Raw genomic sequence first — 23,581 nt, 5'->3', positions numbered from 1 at the left:
ATACTGATTATGTGCCAGACACAAGCCAAGGTGTTGTGGATAAAACGGTAAGCTAAATAGATGTCTTTTGGAGGTGAGAGAAAATCAAATCAAACCAAACAAGCACGCAAGTATAAATGCTGCAAAGGAAACAGAATAGTACAACTGTAGTTTATTACCTGCTACTATAGTCAGACTCAAGGGCAGAAAATGAAAGCTGAATTAAGTAATGGGGGTGATTTAACTTTGGTCAATGCAAATCCAGTGAATTGTGCATGATCATGTACACTCTGGTTTTATGCCCCAAGATTTAAAACGATTATTTTTAAGACTTCAATTTTGGGGTGAGATTCAGGAACCAGAGAACATCTTCTCTAAGAGTTTGTTAACTGTGTATACAATAAAGGCCTAGGAATTGTGGTTTTAGATAAAGGTTTTTCTGCTTAAGAGCTGAAAGCTAGATCTTCATATCCAAGACTAAATGGCTAAGAGTTTTAACTAAGGCCTGATCTTATAAAGCACTTCCTTTTAAAAGCCTGCTTTTTAAAAAAGTGGTGAACTAATAGGTTTTCTTAGTCAGTATTAAGGATAATTTACAGTAGTATAAGTTTAGAAAGGGCAATGCTTATGGGGGTTATCTTTTACACTAGAGACAAAAGTAGAACTAGACTGGACATTAAGGTCTTATTGTTCCAGGGTAAAACGATCCCACTGCCTTTGGAACCAGGTTTCACCTAAGGAGCCCCAGATTAGGAAGAGGGATGGGGGTCCTAATGCTTCTTTCTTGCTGTGCGGTAGTGACATGTAAACTCGCCAAATCTGTAAACTAGGAATAATTGATAGTATCTAGATCACAAGACTGTTACAATGTTAGAAAGGTGTTTGGCTCAGTGCTGGGAAAAAAGTTATCTATTGTTTTCTCAATAAAAATGTAAGCAGAAGGTCTCATTCAAATTCTTCACAACTAATAGGGATTGAACCTAAAATTGGTTCCTGGAGAAGTGGGAAAAGAATAGTGGTCTAGGGGCATCTGGGCAGTTCAAGGGATTGACCATCTGACTCTTGATTTTGGCTTAGGTCATGATCTCAGGGTCAAGGAGTGAGTCCCAAGTTTGGCTCTGTGTTCAATGGGAGAGTCTGCTTGAGATTTCCTCTCTCCCTCTAACATAAATAAATAAATAAATAAAATCTTAAAAAGAATAATAGTGGTCTGATTCCTTAATCTGATTTACTTGTACTTCAGAGTAGTCAGAGAACAAAAGGAAAAAGAACACTCAAGGGTTAAGAAAGAAACCCCTAAATACTGCTGATGGTAGAGTGGGGCACATTTTCTATTACATATATTCAGATAAGTAAAAGTCTTCCCAATACTCTTAAATCATACAATACCTACCTACTGTCACAGGTAATCTCTTTCACTCTATGCTTAAAAAATCTTTTCAAGTGAGATAGTACATGTGAAGATCATTTCTAAATGGTAATTATTTCTAAATGGCAATATATATGTATCATCATAATTTTAGGTCTTCTTTACTGTCACCATTAACCAACATGTTCATTTTTGTCTCCTTGCTTGTATCATTTCTTCCCCTCTACAATTCCAAATTACTGTCTTCAAAAGTCAGCTCAAGACTTTTTTCGTAGTTTCAAATGATCTTCCATTTTACTGAATTAAAATATTGTTTGTGTAGTCTTCTGTCTGTACTCTTCATATTTGTTTATATAATATTGTAACAGAGGAGATGGTGAGGTTGGAGTAGATGTTGGAGGTATTCTTTAGGAAGACTGATTTAGAAGGATGGACTGATAGAAGAGAATGAAATTAAGAGAAACCAATCAAGAGGCTCCTTTAGCCCACAGGTATGATGGGGGAGTGACAAGAAGTCAGGTGGTTAAGACTGTGGAAAAGAAGCTACAGATATATAAACAATATAAAAATGAAAATTGCTTGGACTTGCAGTCAGTGGCATGATAAAGGTCTATGAAGTAGAAAGAGCTAAAGGTAATCCTAAGAATGTACAATACAGACTGATTAGATGGGAAAGAACAGTAGCTATCAAAGGTATAGAAAGATTATGATGGGGAATAAACTGATGTTTCAAATTGAGGAAAAAACTAATCTGATTTCAATAATATTGAGTGTGAAATCCTAAGAGGTCATTTAAGAAGAGGGGGTCAAACTATGACTGTAGGACTGGATTTGAGGAGAAATTAGGGCCAAGACATAGATGAGCACAAAAAGCACAGAGATGATAGCTGGGAATCTTTATAGAAGAAATATAAAGAGAGAAGTCAAAGGTCTGGGACTAAATCTTGAAATTTAAGTCTAATAATCTTCACCAACAGTTAGTGATTGTAGCAAAAAACAGGAAGCAACTAATCCTCTAATCAACAACAGACTGGTTAGTTAATTGTTCTAATTCCACACATAGAATGCTATGAAGATTTCTGCATACTTATATGAAAAGATATCCAAAGTTACTGTGGAAAAAAAAGGGAGGTACAGTTCTAATTTGCTTCCTTTAAGGGGGGAAAGGTATGTGTGTGGGAGAACAAATTTATTTTTTCTTGCACATGCACAAAGAAAGTCTAGAAGAATATTATGTACTAATAATAGTGGCTAGCTGGAGAAGTGAGGAGGATTCTGGGCAAACGGGCAGGAGTAAGATGACTTTTCACGGGATAAATTTCTTATTTGTTTCTTATTTTTAAGTCATGAGAAGGTTATTACTTGTTCAAAATAACAGTAATAATTTTTAAAACTCTAATAAAAATCTATTTAATAGATCTTCACATAAAAAATATTATCACTGAACACAGTAAAATAGTGAACCTGCATCACTGTCACTGCTCCATAAGTCACAGCTGTCCAATAGATAGAGCCAACCATTATTCCTGCTGCAGCAAATGGACAAGCTTTTGAGATCAGTCTATCCGCAAGATCCAAGACGTAAACAACTGGACCTATAATAAAAAAAGAAAGTAATGTTTCAACACAAGACAGATTTTTAGAAAATGACTTACTCAATATTTTCCATTGATCTAAATATTTTTATGAAGTTGAATGTTCTGATGCTTTAGAGGTAACTATTATAGATGGGATGGGAACCTATTTGACTAAATTTAGAATTTCTCAGTTGTCTGCAAAAATAGCCAAGTTTCACTTCCTAAATTCTTGGAAACAGCTTCAAATTTTTTATCTTTATCAGCAAACCTAAGATTAAAGGTTCGAACACAGCTCCTTTTATGAAGAAAATAGATTCTTACTTCTTCTATTCACACTGGCTACTGAAGAATGAAATGGCCATTTCACCTTGCTCTTCCCAAACAGTTTCTTGCCTACGGTTAGATTCTCTAGTACTTAGCAAAAAATCACTTCTTGACTTCACTCATTACTTTCTTGGTGCAGTATGTCAAGGTAACCAAGGCTATTTTCTTGTAGTTATACAAAGTCAATTTATCTTACTTTGATTTTCAATATGGAATAGTTGAGTATTATTTTCTAATGTCTTTCCCCCCCCCACATTTGTATATTAATTACAGTTAGCTAACATATAGCACACTATTAGTTTTAGGAGTAGAATTTAGTGATTCATCGCTTACATAAAATACCCATCTAACAAACTTCTTTTAATGATCACAGTGCCGTTTTTTATGGCATTCCAATAGCTGTGTGTGCCAATTATACTTCTATTATTATATGCTTACTGTTAAATCTGGCTACTACTTTTCTTTGGAGGGTATTTAGAATGGCTATAGTTGGAGGTTTTCTAACTGCTAAAGTCCAATATAATTTAGCTCCATAATTTTTCAGAATAGTGGAATGGTCTCAGGTTTGAATTAGAGAAAGTTCTAAAGAACTGAGTACCTAAGTTTAGTCACAGAAATATGAAACACTGATTTACTAATCACCACATTTGTTGAATACTCTCTACATATTTAAAACTACTACTTTAGACATTTTCTTGGAAATGTGTAAAAATTATTACCTACCTTCTGGAGGATTACAATCTATAGCAGGATGCTTTATACAAAAACTACTTTTACTGTACAAAGAAATTAATATAGCATGATAAAATAATTAAGATGCATAAGAACAAGCATCCATCTATGTAGCCCCTGATCACTGGGGCCAGTAATATCACTAGTCACTGTATAAAGAAAGACCACACTGTGAAGTAGAAAGAAAATCAGGAGGGACGTCAAAGGATCTATGATTTCAATTTAGCATATTTACTATGTCCTCTAATAATAGTTAGCACCTCTTGAGTGTCTATAGGATACCAGTTGCTGTGCCACAAGAATTACATGCATCATTATTTAATCCCATGATGTAGGGTTTAATCCTTAAAATATACGTATTTGCTAGGTTAAGTTTAAAATTCCCTCAGAGGGTACAATAAAAGTCATTTTAATGAGTCACCAAAGATCTCTCAAATGCTTGTACTAAAAGTCATAAACCATAGGTATATATAAAACCTCCATACTTCAACTTTCATATTCTCTACTGATAATTCTTTAATCAGAAAATTGAAGCTACAAGACAAATCCAGACTCTCCATGGCACACATACCCACCTACCACCATCATACCTACCTGAAGTTAATCCCTCTACTGACACACCAAACCCCATTCCCTTGCCAACTCAAAGCTCCAGCTCCAGCAATGGTCTCCCACATCATTTCCTCTCTACTCTTTACTGGATTATTTCCATCAGACAGGTCATTATTTCTTCTATCTTAAAAAAAAAAAAAACAAATTCTGGGGCACCTGGGTGGCTCAGTGGGTTAAAGCCTCTGCCTTCAGCTCGGGTCATGATCCCAGGGTCCTGGGATCTCTGCTCAGCAGGGAACCTGCTTCCTCCTCTCTCTCTCTCTGCCTGCCTCTCTGCCTACCTATGATCGCTGTCTGTCAAGTAAATAAATAAATAAATATTAAAACAACAACCACCACCACCACCAAATTCTTCTCTTGGTCCTTCTTCCCTCACTGCTCCATCTCTGCTTTATTTACAACAAAATTCCTAAAAGACCTGTTTTCACTCTCTCCTTCAATTCTCTCCATGAAAACTACTCAGACTGGTCACTAATAACCCAAGATTAGTTAAATTCAATGGTGTAATCTCAGCCTTCCTATCTGGCCTAGAAGCAACATCTCACACAGATGTTCCTTTCTTCTTCCCAATATATGGTTCTTCGTTGTATTTCTAGGACATCACCATTGTTTTTTTTTTTTTCCATCACCAATCAGTAACTTTTCAGTCTTTCTTGGTTCCTCCTCTTCTTGAACTCAGTGAGACTCACTCTGCCAACTCCTGCCTCATGATACTCCCTATTTAAATTATTCTGAACTATTTTTCTTTTTCCCAAAGTACTTATCACCCTCCATCATACTCTAATTTACTCATTCTGTATGGGTTAGGAAACTATGGGCCATTGACCATATCCAGCTGGCTGCTCGCTTTTGTAAATAAAGTTTTATATGGAACATGGCCACACGCAAAACCTAAAATACTTTCTGGTTTTTAACAAAAAAGTCTGCTGACTTCTGAACTAGAACACAAGCTTCAATGGGAAAAATAATGGTTTTGTTTTGCTTATTGATGAATCCCAAGTTCCTGTGACTCTCAAATATTTGCTGAATTCTCTACTGAGGTACTTATTTAAAACTATGATTTGAAAATCTATAGGTGTTTCTTTTTCACTATTCTATACCAAGCCCAAGTTAACTACAAGACTATTTCCTAACCCATTCAGAATAAAAACTGGAAAGGAAAAAACGTATTTTACATGCTTCCAATGTACCTTCTTCCCTCTCTCCTTTCAACAGGGTACTTGGAACTATCTACTGATGGAGTGAAGCAATACAACTCCCAAAAAAACCATCACTACCATTTTTATATATCATGAACATGGGCTATCTAGAGATGTCTGAATTGTTTTTCCTTTAAACATCTCAGATGGTTCTAATATAATGAGCTCAATTTTCAGTTTCCTTCCTGAATCAGTGGGTATGAATTCTTTTTGTGCATGCAAAAACAAAAAATCTGTACACTTTTGGAAATTTTCTACCTATTCCTTGAATCATATACTAAAGATGCACTAGATTAAATGAAGACACTGGCTGGATTTTATAGTTCCTATTTCCAGTTATTCTGAAATAATTTTGTCTATACTTCTGTCTTTATTTTGCCTAAACCTCTCCAGGCTCTTTCAGATAGTCTAGTCCAAGAATAGTTTAATATTTAAAAGAAAAGATAAATGTTTAGTAGTAAGCATACCATGAGAATAAACTGTCACCCTGGGGAGGTATTTCTTAGAGCTAAAGATTACCTAGGCAAGCTATGTAATGAGTTAAAACAATCACTGGATTTCTATGGATGGCAATCCCTAAATCATACTCTTTGTATTAGGAAGCTTACCATGTACCACTATCCCGTGACTTGGGGTCAAAAGAAAAATAGCAAGTTACTAGATTCTTCTTACTGTTATATTACAGCACAAAGAGTTATGGAAAATGAGGAAAGACAAGACTAGCCCTATAAAACCCCAGTTCTAATGAGGAGGCAGAAATATGAATAAGTGCACATCACACAAGTCAAATACCTAAGGGCATAAAAAGGCTTCAATATTTTAAAAAGGCATTATTGAATTTTTAATGTCTCAGTGGGGTTCACCACTTACGTTTTCAATGTACTGTATTTACACAATGGACAGCAATTGAAGAAGCTCTGTATAAATATATAAAAACCCAATAATTTAAAGGGCACTAGGGAATCTTGCAATTAAAAAAAATCTATTGTGAATTCTTTTGTACAATAAAGAACCTTTGTAAAGAAAATACACTCCAATACTCTGGGTAAATTCAAATTTTCACATTTCAGATGTGAATGACATCAAACAGCGAGCTGAGAACTATTGGGGAAACTCCTAAGCCTGTGTCTACTGAAAAAGTAATCAGTTTTATCTGGCATACACACTGTGAAAGTAGATTTGTTGCAGCTGTGATTTAAATTCAAATTTATGTATGCATGGTATTAAAGGCACATCTTGGAAGAAAAGAAATTAATGACTTAAGGGCAGGTGATATTTAGGGCTCAACATCTATGTGTACTGCTTATTGTAACAACCAGAATTCCTACGACCTTTCTCTGGGATAGAAAGATACCTTAAAAACAAAACAAAACAAAACAAAACAAAACAAAACAAAAAACCTCTCACCAATTCTTGAGAAATCATTTCTGTATGTTGCCAGAGTGCTAACGTTTCTAACACAGAACACAATTTAATAAGCAAAAATAGGTGTGCTTCACAAGACAACCGTGTGTATGTTCCTGAGACAATAACTGCTCCAGTTAAGTAACCAATGGTTTATAAGTTTTAATAAGCAAAACAGACTGTAAAAGCTATGCAAGTTTCCAGGTTTTCTTGGTTTGCTTTTTGCTCTGCATTGAACTAGTTTGGATTTAGACCCAACTTTAATGCCAACCTGCTAATAAGCCAAAACATCAACCCCACTTTCAGATTCAGAACCATCCAGAATTACAGTTTTGGACAACATGAGGAGTCCAACAATATAGTTCTAAACTTCTCTCTTTGCTCCAAGTCTTCTTTTCATTGTGTTTTATTTCTGGAATGTCTGGCCCCTACTTGAAGTCTGTATGAAAACCCGATTTCCCAATGAAAACTAATCTAACCTGATAGAGATTGCTCTACCCCACCCTGTTCATGTCCCATGAGGCTTCCTTTAATACTATCCCACAAAATGCACTTACCCCTTTGCTTGTGCATAATGTTAGTACTTTATGTTCTTGTTCAATGTTTGTTCAGTTGTCTCAATATCCTTATGTCTGTCCATGTCAGCATCATCTTAGATTGAAAATTCCCAGGGGGCAGGGGCCAAGTCTGTTTAACTCGTTTTGTACAGTGCCTAGGATAGAACCATGTATAGATAGGTGCTTAAAAAAATGCTTTTGATGATGATTGGCATCACTCTCAGGGACTCTGTAGGCCACAGCTATCTTAGCACATGGTTACTTGGCAGTACATTGGGGTACTTTGGCCTGTTCTGCAGGACATTAGAATATAATGGCATAGGACCTAGCTGTAGCACTCTGTGGCAAGTATTTGACTCAACCCATTTGTTAAAAAGGGACCTTTAACATGGGCACCTGGCTGGCCTATGTAACTCCTGATCTTAGGGTTATGAGTTTGAGCCCCATATTAGGAGCAGAGATTACTTAAAAATAAAATCTTAAAAAAAAGTATATCGTTCCAAGTCAACAAATGTGGAATTTATTGAAGACATGAAATAATATCATAACAACCATCTCATAAGTTAAAAGTATGTGGAACTCCTAATGGGACAGTAAAGAGTTTTAACTCTTTCTCTGGCATTCATCACTACTTTAAACACTAGACTTCAGAGGCCAGGTTGAAGAACCTCAGACAAGCTTATGTAAATGTCATCCTTGATTGCTCTGCTTGTAGGTTGGGGTTTTACCAATTTTATGTAAGAATAAATATCCTGCAAACTCAGGCTATAAACTGCTTTGCTTAATAACAAGAAGTTAGACATTAAATTATAAACAGAGAAGAAAGAATATTTGGTTGGGCAATTTTTTAGATAACTAACCCAAAGCCCTCAAAACAAAACAAAACAAAACAAAACAACCCTGAGGAATAAAAGATCCAGAGTCAAAGCAGATGAGTACCATTCCTCCATGTGTATATATAGCATATTACCATGAACAGTAACTAAAGATCATCACAGTAATTCTTTATTACATAGTTTGTGCCAAAGCAAAGCTTAATTTACCTCATAGAATAGAACAGCCCAAAGAATATCTGTGAACTATAAGGTCAACTACTAAGTACCTATTAAGCACCTACTGTACACACAGCATTTTTACTTTAAATTAAAATAAATGTAAATAAAATTTAATACACCAGCCTCTGCCTCCAAGGAGCTTCCAATCTAGTTAAGGACAAGCAATAAATGCACATTAAACAACTGAGACACTTTTTTTTTTTTTTTTAAAGAGAAAACTAGAAGGCTCTTCCCCACTCCCCAAGATTTATTTAAGAGAGAGTGAGCATGGGGGGAGGGGCAAAGGGAGAAGGAGAGAGAATCTTTTTTTTTTTTTTTTAAAGATTTTATTTATTTACTTGACAGAGAGAGATCACAAGTAGGCAGAGAGGCAGGTTGAGAAAGAGGACTAAGTAGGCTCCCTGCTGAGCAGAGAGCCTGATTCGGGGCTTGATCCCAGGACCCGGAGACCATGACCCAGGACCCCGAGACCATGACCCGAGCCAAAGGCAGAGGCCCAACTCACTGAGCCACCCAGGTACCTCAGGGAGAATCTTTTTTTTTTTTTAATTATTTATTTATTTATTTGACAGAGATCACAAGTAGGCAGAGAGGCAGGCAGAGAGCGAGGAAGGGAAGCAGGCTCCCTGCTGAGCAGACAGCCCGAATTGAATTCGGGCTCCATCTCAGGACCCTGACACCATGACCTGAGCCAAAGGCAGAGGCTTAACCCACTGAGCCACCCAGGCGCCCCGCAGGGAGAGAGAATCTTTTTTTTAAAAGATTTTATTTATTTATTTGACTGAGATCACAAGTCAGAGAAGCAGGCAGAGAAGGAGGAAGGGAAGCAGGCTTCCCCAAGCAATGCCGGGCTTGATCCCATGACCCTGGAATCATGACCTGAGCCAAAAGGAGGCTTTAACCCACTGAGCTACCCAGGTGCCCCAGGGAGAGAGAATCTTAAGAAGATTTCATGCTGAGCCCCTTGAGGGCCTCAATCCCATTACCCTGAGACCACGACCTGAGCTGAAATCAAGAGTCAGCCACTAAACCAACTGTGCCACCCAGGGACCCCAACAATTGAAAAACTTTAAGGCAAATTTAGCATATGTACAGTAATATGGTACAAACTTAACAGATATGTGTTAATGAAATTTTAAGTAAAGATTATAGGGGGATAAGGATACAAAGAGTTTTTTAACTGATGAATGCACATATGAATTTACTGATTAACAGAAGTGAATCTTGACCTAGACTGAAGTCTTTATGATCTGAAAAGGGGGCATTCTAAGAGAACTTCTGAGGCAAAAGACTCTTCAACAGGTTTACATGTTTTTCTTTTTAAAGCTGGTATACCACTAGGATCAGGGTTAAGTGACAGAAGCCTTGACTAGATCTTTGACCCAATATGTAGGAAGTCCCTGAGAGACATGCTAAAATGAAAACCATATTTAGGAAAACTAATTTTATAACAGATTAAAGTCAGAATAAACTAGAATAAAATCCACAGGACTTTGTATCCAAAACAAGTACAGAGAAAGAGAAAGTAGTTATGAATCCAGAAAAACTTAATGTAAGAGACTTTGAATTAGAAAACCCCTTTTTCTTCTAGTTTTATAATTTCAGGTTTTGTACTGAAGCCTTTAATCCATTTCAAATTAATTTTTGTAAGTGGTATAAGATAGGGTCCAATTTCATTTGTTTGCATGTGAATATCCAGTTTTCCCCACACCATTTATCGAAGGGACCATTCTTTCCCCATCAAGTATTCTTGGCTCCTTTTGTCAAATACTGGTTGAACATAATATGCATGGGTTTATTTCTGAGCTCTCGATTCTGTTCCATTAGCCTATGTGTCTCTTTTTATGCCAATACCATATTGTTTTGATTACCACAGCTTCATAATAAAGTTTGAAATCAGGAAATGTCATGCTTCCCACTTTGTCCTTTCTCAGCACTGCTTTGGTATTTGGGGTCATGTGTGGTTCTATACAAATGTCAAGATTATTTTTTCTGCCTCTGTAAAAGATGCCATTGGGATTTTGACAGGAATTACACTGAACACTATATATGACTTTGGTAGTATGGGCATTTTAAACAATACTAATTCTTTCAATCCATGAACATAAAATCTTATCATTTATTTGTGTCTTCAACTTCTTACATCAATGTCTTATAATTTTCAGTTCTAGTCATAAGTACTTAATTACTTTTGATATTATAAAAGGGATTTTCTTTCTTTTCCAGATAATTTTTTGTTAGTGTACAGAAATGGACTGAGTTTTGTATGTTGATTTTGTATCCTGCAATTCCACTGAATTTATTTATTTTAACATTTTTTGGGGGTAGTCTTTAGAATTTTCCATGTATGACATCATCTGTAAACAGACAACTTTACTTCTTTCTTTCTGATTTGGATGCCTTTTATTTATTTATTTATTTTTCTTGCCTAATTGCTTTGGTTAGGATTCCAAGGATTCCAGTATTATGTTGAATAGGGAGTGGTGAGAATGGGCACCCTTGTCTTCTTGATCTTAATGGGATAGCTTTCAAAGCCTTTCAATGTTAAGTATGATGTTAGCTGTGGGTTTGTCACATACAGCCTTTATTATGTTAGAGTATGTTCCTTCCACACAAAATTTTGTGGGAGTTTTTATCATGAAAGGATGTTGAATTCTGTCAAATGCTTTTTTCTGCATCTACTGAGATAATCATATGATTTTTATCTTTCATTCCATTAATGTGGCATATCACAGTGAATGATTTGCAGATGTTGCACCATTCCAGGGACAAATACAACCAGGTCATGGCGTAGGTCCCTTTTAATGTGCTGCTGAATTTGGTTTGCTAGTACTTTGTTGGGAATTGTTGAATCTATATTCACTGAGATACTGGCTTGTGATTTTCTTTTCTTACAGTGTCTTTATATGGCTTTGATAGCAGGAAAATGCTGGCTGCATAAAAAGAGTTTGGGAATTTTCTTCCTTTTCAATTTTTGGGAAGAATTCTTTTTTTGCAGGGCGGGGGGCAGGGAAGAATTCAAGAAGCACTGGCATTGATTCTTTCTTAAATATTTAGTAGAATTCTCCACCGAAACAATTTGGTTCTGGGTTTTTCTTTATTGGGAGATTTATATTTCCTTGCTGTTGGTGTGTTCACATTTTCTATTTCTTCATGAGTTAGTCTTGATATGTAGTATGTTTCTAGAAATTTATCCTTTACTTCTAGGTTATCCAGATTGTTGGATACTATTATTCACATAAGTCTCTTATGATCCTTTGTATTTCTGAGATGTCAGTTGTAATGTGTTTCCTTTGAAAACACTACACATTATATGCCTCATATTATAGTAAGAAGTACAAAGAACTATGGAATATCTTTGGAAAAAAAAAAAATCATAGGGGCACCTGGGTGGCTCAGTCTGTTAAGCATCTGCACCTGGGACTGAACCCTGCATCAGGCTCCCTGCTCAGCAGGGAGTCTGCTTCTCTCTCTGCTCCCCCATGCCCAGCCCTGCTCATGCTCTCTCACTCACTCTCTGTCTGAAATAAATACAATCTTAAAAAAAAATCAGATATAACTTCACTGGTGAGATCTAACCACCATGATAAGAAACGAAGTCCCTAGAGCAACATATTACCCAAGTATTCTTGGGTTGGTTGTGAGTAATAAAAAAACCTGGAAAATGGGAAATCCTATGATGACAAATGATCCTTTCATCTAATGAAAAAATTACAAGGAGAAAAGCTTAAATACTGGGGTTTACAAGTCATGCTAGGTTTTAGGTCCATACATAACTAGAGAGCTGACTCAGGAGACCCTCAGAAAGGCTGTCTGAACCATCAGTAAAAGGGTAAGCCAGGAAAAAAAAAAAAAAATCCACATGACAACAAAGTAAGCCAACAAGGAAAACTGTCTTATCTTCAAGAAGAAAAATAGGATGATGAAGATAGTTTCCTCTAAAAATTTGTAACTATAGTCAACTGGCATGCTGATTTCAGGTTAGAAATCCAACTGTACTAAAGGAGAAATCCCAGATGCAAATATGTTCTTTCACCTTCAGGATATCCATAGCTCACAAATATGAACACAAATGTGAATGTTATCCCAAACTCAAGAGAAATAAAGCATCACGAAGAAGAACCAGAAGAAAAACAACAGCCTTAGGCTACCAAAGACTTTAGATAATGGAATTATCAACCCAATCATAAAAATGATGTAATAAAATACAAGATAACTTATAAATGAACAAAATGGAAGACTATAAATAATTACCAGGCAAATTTAAGAAAAAACTAGAATTTATAGAAAACAAAACCCCTTGCAGATTAGACATTGCTTGAAGAGAGAATCTGAGAACCAGGTAACAGTTAAGAAGAAATTATAATGCAGCAGCACAGAGACCAAAGATGAAAATCCATAAAAGTTAAGAGACATGAAAGAAAATGAAAATGTCTAACATAACTCTAATTAGAGTTCTAGGATGGGGGAGGAGCAGTATTTGAAGAGATAAAAGCTAAGACTTTAACAACAACAAAAAAAGTTAAGACTTTTCAAGGATAGCCATTTAAATAGGGAAAAAAGTCTAAAACTTAAAAATTAACAAAGTGGAAAATACAGTACCAGAGGAAAAAACACTTCAACCCAGATGATACCCAAGGAAAGGGGGAGGGGAGAAAAAAGTGGTACAAAGAGAACATACAAAATTTGACAATAAAAGCCCAACTATATCAGCATCACAATAAACACAGAGTAAAATAACTCTGAAGAACTAAAAAGGATGAGAAAAGATGAACAGGCAAATACAACATTATCAAAAAAAGCTGATATAAAGGAGGAAAAGAGTACCTTTAAAGTGGGGATATCTGACAAACACTACCTTAGACAGATGATCAAGGTCGGTATCACCAGTGATAAGTAATGTTGACAGTATTTGTTGTTGATGTGTTATGATGAAAATGGCACTTCACCTCTGTGGTTTTGCTCCCTAAAACTCATAACCCCAACAGATAATGGGAAAAACATTACACAAATCCAAACTCGGGGACATTCTACAAAGATCTGACCATTACTCCTCAAAACTGTCAAAGTCATCAGAAACAAGGAAAAGTCTAAGGAACTGTTACAGTCAAGAGAAGCCCAAGACAACATGACTAAACGTAATATGGTACCCTGAAATAGAATTAAGACATGAGGTAAAAATGAAAGAAATCTGAATAAAATAAAAACAACACTGGTTAATTTTAACAAATGTACCACACTAAGAAAATGTTTAACATCAGAGGAAACTGGATATGGGATATATGGGAACTCTCTGTGGTATTTTTGTAATTTTTCTGTTAATCAGAAATTGTCCCAAAACAAAAAGTTGATTTAAAAAAAGATGGTGTAGGGCACCTGGGTGGCTCAGATGGTTGGGCCTCTGCTTTTGGCTCAGGTCATGATCCCAGCGTCCTGGGATAGAGTCCTGCATTGGACTCCCTGCTCGGCAGGGAGCCTGCTTCTCCCTCTCCCTCTGCTGCTCCCCCTGCTTCTGCTCTCTCTGTCAAATAAATAAATAAAATCTTTTTGTAAAAAATGAAAATATAAAAAAAATAAAAAGATGGGGTAGAGGAGCCTGGGTGGCTCAGCCAGATAAGCATCCACTTAACCTTTGGCTCAGGTCATGATCGCAGAGTCCTGGGATCAAATCCCACATTAGGCTCCCTGTTCAGCAGGAAGCCTGCTTCTCCCTCTCCTCCTCCCTCTGCTTGTGCTAATAAATAAATAAAATCTTAAAAAAAATTTTAAAAAGATGGTGTAGCTATATTATGTCCATTCTATATTATTGTGTCTATATTATATACAAGTTTAAGACAAAAAAGTACTATTGTGGATAAAATAGTCATTACTTAATGATAAATTATTGAACTCACTTCTAACCAAAAGGGTAGGTCAGCAAGTGATGGTTTATTAGTCTTTATTCCTCATATGTAGCTACGATATATTCTTTTTCAACAAATATTTTATAATAACAGAGAAAAAAAACCTGAGTGAACATTCATTCTTCTGAGCTTTGATCAATGTTAAGGCAGTAGATAGAATTAGTTCTGTATATTGATGCAGCATGCTGGCAAAGGCAATGGAAAAGCAGGCATGCCAATACACTACTGGGAAGATTAAATAGGTATAATCTCTACAATAGCCAATCTGATGATATCTATTAATGTTATAAATGCACACACTCTTTGACCCAGGAATTCTACTCCAGGCATTTATCTTAAAGATATATTTGTGCATGTGCATAAAATTATTTTACACAGTTGTTTTTGACAGCACTGTTTGTAGTAGCGAAAGATTAGAAACAGCCTTTATGACCATTAACAAGACTGGTTACAGAAATAATGATACAGGGGCACCTGAGTGGCTCAGTGGGTTAAAGCCTCTGCCTTCGGCTCAGGTCATGATCCTGGAGTCCTGGGATTGAGCCCCGCATTAGGCTCTCTGCTCAGCAGGGAGCCTACTTCCTCCTCCCTCTGCCTGCCTCTCTGCCTACTTGTGATCTCTGTCAAATGAATAAATAAAATCTTTAATTAAAAAAAAATAAAAAAGAATGATACATACATCTGTGTAATGGAATATTATGTAACTATAAAGAAAAAAAGCTCTTTTTACACTAGTATAAAATGGTATCTACTATATATTGCTGAGGGGAAAAAAAAGCAAATATAGAACATGATCTATGGTATACTTGTCTGTAGTATTTTGACATATAACCTAGTTGTGCTCAATACCTTGCTTGCTTCTCCAGGTTTACTGCTTGTCTTTCTCTATCCTGCTTTGTGACAATTTGCCTAACATGTGTCTTCCAGGCAACCTTGCCCTCTAGCTTCTGATGTGTTCAAACAATGAATGGGATGGCTAGATAATCAGAGGGTGGTAAAAGTGTCCCCTCCATCCACCTGGGTTCCCTCACTATAGGTAGTTGGGATTTCTTTCTCTAAAACCACAGACCCTGTTAAACAGCCTCTCTCCTGCTAATAAAGCTTTTGTCAAGTTCTGTTAATAGATCCCTTCCCATGCATTTTCAGGCCTAGGAATGGAAACGATTTCATACAGTTGCTGATTGCTGGGTATTTTCCTGTCCCTTGTTTATTCCTTTAACTCTACCCCTAATATTTATAGCTTTTCAGGGTTTGGGAGAGAGAAGAGGGAAAAAAGAACAGGGGGGAGAAAAAGAGAAACATCCTGGAATAAAACAATGAAACCTCTAACAATGGTTGCCTCCAAGTAAGAAACTTACTTGGCATTATAGCTCGTGGACATGGTAAAAAAGACTTTCATTGAACACCCTGATATATTCAATATCTTTTGAAATTGGTCCATGTGAATGTATTATCTAGAGGGAAAAATACATAAAGTAAACTCAAACACTTAAAAGAGACAAAAAAAAATACTAAGAGATAATGTAGTTGTGGCATCTTCTCTTTCGAACATTTGCTATTCCTCGCCATGTCCAGCAGGGCAAATATGGACACAAACAAAACAGAGAAAAGACCATTTGTTGGTGCAAGCCCCTAGCCATCATTTTGCTTCTTGGCCATGTCTCTCCTTCAATTCTAATAGCATCAAATCACTGAAAATTTTTATTTATAATCATACACATAATTTACTAACAGTATCTCAAAAAAATTCAAATTCACAACATCCCTATTAATTCTTACAGTACCTGGAAACTACTTCTTATCTACATGTGGCCAGGCAGCTGACTCACTGAGTGACAGTAACAAGAAATTCAGCAGTTTAAAATCCTGGCTCCTTCACTTACTTGCTAGAAGCCCATGGGATTCCATTAAATAAATTTACTGAATCTGTTTTCTTATCTATAAAATAAGGACAGTATCTAACCATGCAGAGCTTTTGAGAGGTTTAAATAAAATAGCATAGGCAAAGTGACCCACATAGTATCTGGCAAATAGGAGGAGCCTGTTAATAAATAATAGCTATTGATATCACTGTTAGTATTATTTAAAAAAAAAAGATAACATTACAAAAAAAAAAGATAAAATTACAAAATAAATTTTATTTGCTAGATTCTCTAGGAAAGATTTCTCCCAGGAGTCACTCCTCTTAACCTAGTGAGTATTTTTCTCTTCTAAGTTTTACACTCAACATTTGATAACCACTTTTTTTATTTTTAAGATTTTTTATTTTTAAGTAACCTCTATATCCAGGGTGGGGCCCTAACTTACCACCCCAAGATCAAGAGTCACATGTTCTACTGACTGAGCCAGCTAGGCACCCCTGATAACCAGTTTTTGAGGGTGATGGTTATCTTCAACTTTACACAGAAGTTTGAATTAATGTTTACTTGAGAATAACAAGAAATAAAATCAAAATTGTAATAGAAAAATTTAACTTGAAAGTAATCTAAGGGGGCACCTGACTAGCTCAGCTGGTAGAACATGCGACTTTTAATCTCAGGGCTGTTGAGTTTGAGCCTACTTCCAAAAAAAAGAAAAAAAAAAGTAATCTAAGAATACACCAATAGTCTATGAAGACATAAAAGAGCACACGTGGCTACATTAATATCAGTTAAAATCAACTTTAAGACAAAAACTCTTAGAAATAAAGGACAGTTCGGAGCACGTGGGTGGTTCAGTCAGTTAACTGTCTGTCTTCGGCTCAGGTCACATCTTGGAGTGCTGGGATTGAGCCCCACATCAGGCTCCCTGCCTCAGCAGAGAGTCTGCTTCTCCCTCTCCCTCTGCTCCCCACTCATGCTCTTTCTCTCAAATAAATAAATAAAATTGTTTTGTTTTTTTTTTAAAAGGCATTTTATAATGGCAAAAAGGATGACCTTAATTGCAATTAAGAACAATTAAGAACTGCTTAATTAGCAATTAAGAACACATATGCAGCTAACAATAAAGCCCATAAATGAAGCAAAAATGGACAGAACTGGAGAAACAGACAATTCAACAATATTTGGAGACTTCAATATTGTACTTTCAATGTAGGATAGGTAAAAGATCAACAAGGAAATAGAGAAGGTTTGAAAACACTATAAACCAACTAGATATTTACAGAATACTCATTTTTCTCAAGTGTATGTAGAACATTTGTCAGACTAAACCATGTTAGGCCACAAAACAAGCCTTAATACATTTAAAAAGATAGAAATCAAAGTATGGTCTTGGATCACAATGGAATAAAATTAGGAATCAGTAACAGAAGGACATCTGGCAAATCTACAAGTATGTGAAAATTAAACACACTTCTAAATTAACAGGTCAAAGAAATCCCAGCAGCGTTTAGAAGAATGAAGTAAGTGACTTCATTAAAAAAGATGAGCAAGAGAATGAAAAGACAACTTACAGACTGAGAACAAACATTTGCAAAAGACAATCTGTTAAAGGAATTTGATCCACAATATACAGAACACTTAAAACTCAACAGTAAGAAAACAATCTGATTTTTAAAATTATCAAAAGATCTAACAGACACTTCACCAAAGACATCAAATTACAAATAAACACATGAAAAGATGCTCTACATTTGCCATTAGGGAACTGTCAATTGAAACAATGAGATATCACGAAAACCTCTATTAGAATAGCTAAAATCCAAAACACTGACCACACCAAATGCTGACAAGGATGCAGAAGAGGAATTCATTGCTGTGGGAAGGCAAAATTTCAGCCACTTTGAAAGACAGTTTGGCAGTTTCTTATAAAACTAAACATACTCTTACCACATGATCTAGCAATTATGCTCCTTGGTATTTACCTAAAAAAAAAAATGAAAATCCATGTCTACACAAAAACTTGGAAAGAAGATGTCCTTTAGAAGGTGAATGGATAAATAAACTGTGTATATCCAGAGAGTGGAAGATTCCTCAGTGTTAAAACAAAATGAACTATCAAGGCATGAAAGACATGGAGAAATTCTATAAATATTTTATATACATACATATATTACTAAGTGAAAAAAGCCCCAATCTGAAAACACTGCATTTTGTATAATTACAATTATATAGCATTCTGAAAAAGGCAAAAATATGGAGATAGTACAAAGATAGTACAAAGTGGTTGATAGGGGTTAGGTAGTACAAAGATCAGTGGTTGACAGGGGTTAGGAAGGGTTAGGTTGACAGGTCATTCATAGGGATGAATATGTGGAGCGCAGAGGATTTTCAGTGGAATAAAAATACTATGTGTTATACTATAATGGTGGATTATGTCATTATACATTTGTCTATATCCATAGAATATACAACTAATGACTGAATCCTAATGTAAACTACGGACTTTGGATGATAATGACGTGTCAACATAAGTTCATCAATTATGACAAATCTATCACTTTAGTGAAGGATGTTGATAATGGAGAAGGCTATGCATATGATTAAGCAGGGACTATACAGGCTATTTCTGTACCTTCCTCTCAATTTTGCTGTGAACCTAAAACTGCTCTAAAAACTAAAACTTGGGCACCTGGGTGGCTCAGTTGTTAAGCGTCTGCCTTCAGCTCAGGTCATGATCCCAGTGACCTGGGATCAGGCTCCCTGAGACTGCTTCTCTGTCTTCAGCTCTCCCATGCTGTGTTCCCTCTCTTGCTATCTCTCTGTCATAAATTAATAAAATATATTTTTTAAAAGTCTACTAAAAAAAACAAAAACTCAAACCAATAACCTAACCTTCTACCTTAGGAAACTAGAAAAGAAAAGCAAACTAAATCCAAACCAAGCAGAAAGAAGGAAATAATAAAGACTAGTGTGGAAATAAATGAAATATAAAATGGAAAAATGAAGAAAAAAAATCAATGAAGCCAAAATTTGGGTCTTTAAAAAGATCAAAACTGACAAACCTTTAGCTAGACTGACCAAGAAAAAAGAAAAAAAAAAGATTCAAACTACTAAAATTATGAATGAAAGTGGGCAAATTAATACTAACCATATAGGAATAAAAAGGATTATAAGGGACTACTACAATCATAGGCCAGCAAATTAGATAATCTAGATGAAATCAGCAAATTTGTGAAAAGACACAAACTACTGAAACTGACTCAAGAAGTAACAGAAAATCTGAACAGACCTTTATAACAAGTAAAAAGACTGAATAATTACTCCAAAAATTTCCTATAATACCAGGACCATACAGCTTCAATGCCACCAAACATTTAAAGAATTAACAACCAATCATTTACAAACTCTTTCCAAAAAAAAAAAAGAAGACAGATCACTTCCCAACTCAATCTATGAGGCCAGTTATTACCAAAACCAGTGAAAGAAATCACAAGAAAACCACTGGCCAATATCCATTATGACTACCGAAAGAAAAATCCTCAACAAAGTACTAGCAAACCAAATCCAGCAACATCTAAAATGTATTAAATACCATGGTTAAATGGAATGTGTCCCATGAATGTAAAGTTGGTTTAACATATGAAAATCAGTGTAACACACCATAATAATGAACAAAAACCACATGATCATCTCAATAGATTGAGAAAAAGTATTTATTCTTGTATGTAAAAACACTCAACAAAAGAGTAACAAAGGAAACATTCTCAACCTGATAAAAGCCATATCAAAAACTCAGAGATAACATAATAGCAAATGACAGTTTTTCTCCTAAGATTAAAAATAAGACAAGGAGGGCACCTGGGTGGCTCAGTGGGTTAAGCCACTGCCTTCGGCTCAGGTCATGATCTCAGGGTCCTGGGATTGAGTCCCGAATCGGGCTCTCTGCTCAGCAGGGAGCCTGCTTCCCTCTCTCTCTCTCTCTCTGCCTGCCTCTCTGTCTACTGTGATCTCTCTCTGTCAAATAAATAAATAAAATCTTAAAAAAAAAAAAAAAGACAAGGATGTCTGTCTTAACTACTTTCATTGATGGACTGGTGGTTACAGCCAGAGCAATTAGGCAAGAGAATGAAATAAAAGCGTCAAGACCAGGAAAGAGGAAGTAAAACTACATTGACAGATAACATGATCCTGTATATAGAAAATCCTTAAAAACTATCAGAACCATTAAAAGAGTTCAGCATAGTTTCAGGACATGATAATACCCCTGGGGATAAAAATATATGTTTATAAAAAATAAAAAATTAAAATTAAAAAAAATAAATAAATAAAAATAAAGTAAAAAAAATACAAAAATCAATTGTGTAGTATATACTCACAATAAAGCAATCTAAAAATAAAATTATGAAAAAAATCCATTTACAAAAAGTAGAAAAAAAGTGAAATACTTAGGAATAAATTTAACAAAGCAAAAGACCTACACATTGAAAACTACAAAATATGGCTGAAAGAAATTAAAGAAAAAAAAGCTAATGGGAATCAGTCCCTGCTACTCTTGGGAATCAAGAACTCTGTCCTTGAGACTTTCTCCTTTGAATTCTTCCGTTTGGTTAACCAAGGCTACTATCTGATCTTAAACTTCATGAAAATGCTTTATTTTTAATAAAAGACATATGTTTTCCAGATGGTATTCTCTTCATGTTTTAAAGCAATGCTTCTTAAATTTAACATGTATATAACTTATCTGATGATCTCACAAAAATACAGATTTTGATTTAAACAGGGGATGGGAGGAGGGGTTAAAGTTTTTCATTCCTAACAGTTCTCAGATGATTCCAATGCTGCTGGTCCTTAGAGGACACTGAGTTTTTTAATTAGTTGCATACATGCAACTGGCCTAACTCACTAGCAGAAAGAAGAAAACAAACACTAAGATGGGTGACAAAGTGAGAAGAATGAAAATCTGAAGAGTCCACTAAGTTTTTCCTAACTGAGCACAATATATTCCCTATCAATAATTAACACACACCACCCCTCCGTTCTGACCCTATTAAGTACTAGAAAAGACTCAGATTTGGCAGCTACTAAACCAGACTGAGTTTAAATCCATGTAAAACTTAAAATATTTGCTACACAGAGATCATCCCACTGAATGTTAACCATCACCTCTTCCTCTCTGGATATGCTCTTATCTTGTATTCCTTTGTTTAGCCAGTGTCTCTCATGTGTTGTCTGGAGACCAAAGGTAGTCCCTGGCAATCTAGTAACTGCTCTATACAAACAATTTGATGAAAACGTAATAAAAATTTTGATCACAAACATCTCCCAAATTTGAGAAGTAAAATAATGAATTTCCAGAAAATCCTTTTAAGTTAATTGTTATGTTTCCAGGGTCACACATAACTCTACAAGAATAGTTAACAGGGGACTCTGTTTCAGCCAATAAACCTTCACATCATGTGAGTTGTTTACATTGGTTAAACACATATTTTGTTAATACTATCATGTGTTAAATCCTAAACTTAAGAAAGATAATCAATGCCTCAAATGTTCACTGAAGACTGAAAGTTCTAGGAACACTTTTAATTCAGAATGTCTTAAATGATAAATGGTGTATCAGAGTGAAAATAGTGTGATCTAGAAATGGGCTGTGACCAGTGAATTAGGATTAGTTTGCACCTCCTTGTTCCTACTGTACTGTAACACATTATTAAACAGGGACTGAAATTTTATAAAACAGGGACAAGCCACTGAAGCGTTCACAAAATTTTCAACCACTCCAGCCTGCAATCAAAGCCCGAATTATGAATTTTGTCTGAAAACAAAGATTAAAAACTGAGTCAAAGAAGCTTCAACTTATTTTTAAAAAAACAGGTATAAATGGCCAGTGCAAAATTAATCATGAATATGCTAAAAGAGAACAATCTGCTGGCAAAAGTCTATCATCAAATGACATCACAGTACATCCTATGTCTAAGGAGTATGAATCAACTCTTGGCATTTACATAATATGTAAATCAAGAAATACATGCAACTTTTAACTGATCATCAGTGAAACCATGCTTTAGAGAAGGGATTTCCTTTTAACCAACAATTACTTTTGAAATTGATTTGAAAAGGTATACTGGGATCAGGGCCAAGAGCACTAGCCATTTGTGTTGTAAGAAAGAGTATAGTACCTGAAAGCTAACTCACACATGGTTTCATCTACAGACAACAGCTGGCATTTGACAATAAGTTTTGTGTTCTTGAGTCAGTGTTAAAAACTGCCTGGAAGGGATGCCTACGAGGCTCAGTTGGTTAAGCATCTGAATCTTCATTTTGGCTCAGGTCATGATCTCAGGTTTGTAAGATAGAGCCCTGTGTCGGGCTCCATGATGGGTGTGGAGTCTGCCTAAGATTCTCTCCCTCCTCCCTCTGCCCCTCCTCCCTGCTCACAAGCACATGCACATTCTCTAAAATGAATAAAATCTTAAAAAAAAAAAAAGATAAAATATAAAGACCAAATCATGATATAAATGGCTTAACCAAATAGTCTGACCTTTTCAACACCAACCCATTTTCTTCCCTTGCTAAAAACAAAAACAAAAACCCCAATGTCTTAGTATTAGGTATATCTAAAAATCATAATACCACACTAAACCTAAAAATTTATTTCCTAGAACTGAAAACCAAAAGGACAGATTTACCCACTGCCATCTTCCAAAATGAAATATTCAGCTTCACTGTTGAGTGCAATTCATTTGTCAACTCAGTGCCTCATCTAACAATGTATGTAATTTTCAGTGAGAATTCTTGCAGTAATTTCTGTATGCATCCATTTAAACATATAAAATGTCTAATCATCTTGTACTTGCTGCTATTCTCAAAAACCTACAGCTGAAAAGTTGAATTATCAGTGGAATTAAACGGTAGGAAAAGAAGCAGTTAAATAGGAAACCTTTGACTTTAATGAGCTAGGTATCAGTGTGGTGAAAGAAAGCAGCAGTAATTGCTTTTCCTCATGTTTAA

At 35.6% G+C, this 23,581-nt stretch overlaps 1 protein-coding gene across 1 annotated transcript in view; it reads right to left on the bottom strand.

The window, feature by feature from the left end:
* Positions 1-23,581, bottom strand: part of MARCHF5 (membrane associated ring-CH-type finger 5) — a 51,816-nt gene that overhangs the window by 7,045 nt on the left and 21,190 nt on the right. Inside the window, exon 3 of the mRNA XM_059398140.1 lies at positions 2,813-2,943. Coding sequence (XP_059254123.1) covers positions 2,813-2,943 — 131 coding nt within the window. The remainder of the gene's footprint in view (positions 1-2,812; positions 2,944-23,581) is intronic.

Source organism: Mustela nigripes, chromosome 4, assembly GCF_022355385.1.
Source record: "Mustela nigripes isolate SB6536 chromosome 4, MUSNIG.SB6536, whole genome shotgun sequence".
NCBI lineage: Eukaryota > Metazoa > Chordata > Mammalia > Carnivora > Mustelidae > Mustela > Mustela nigripes.
This window is presented reverse-complemented; position numbering and strand designations above follow the sequence as displayed.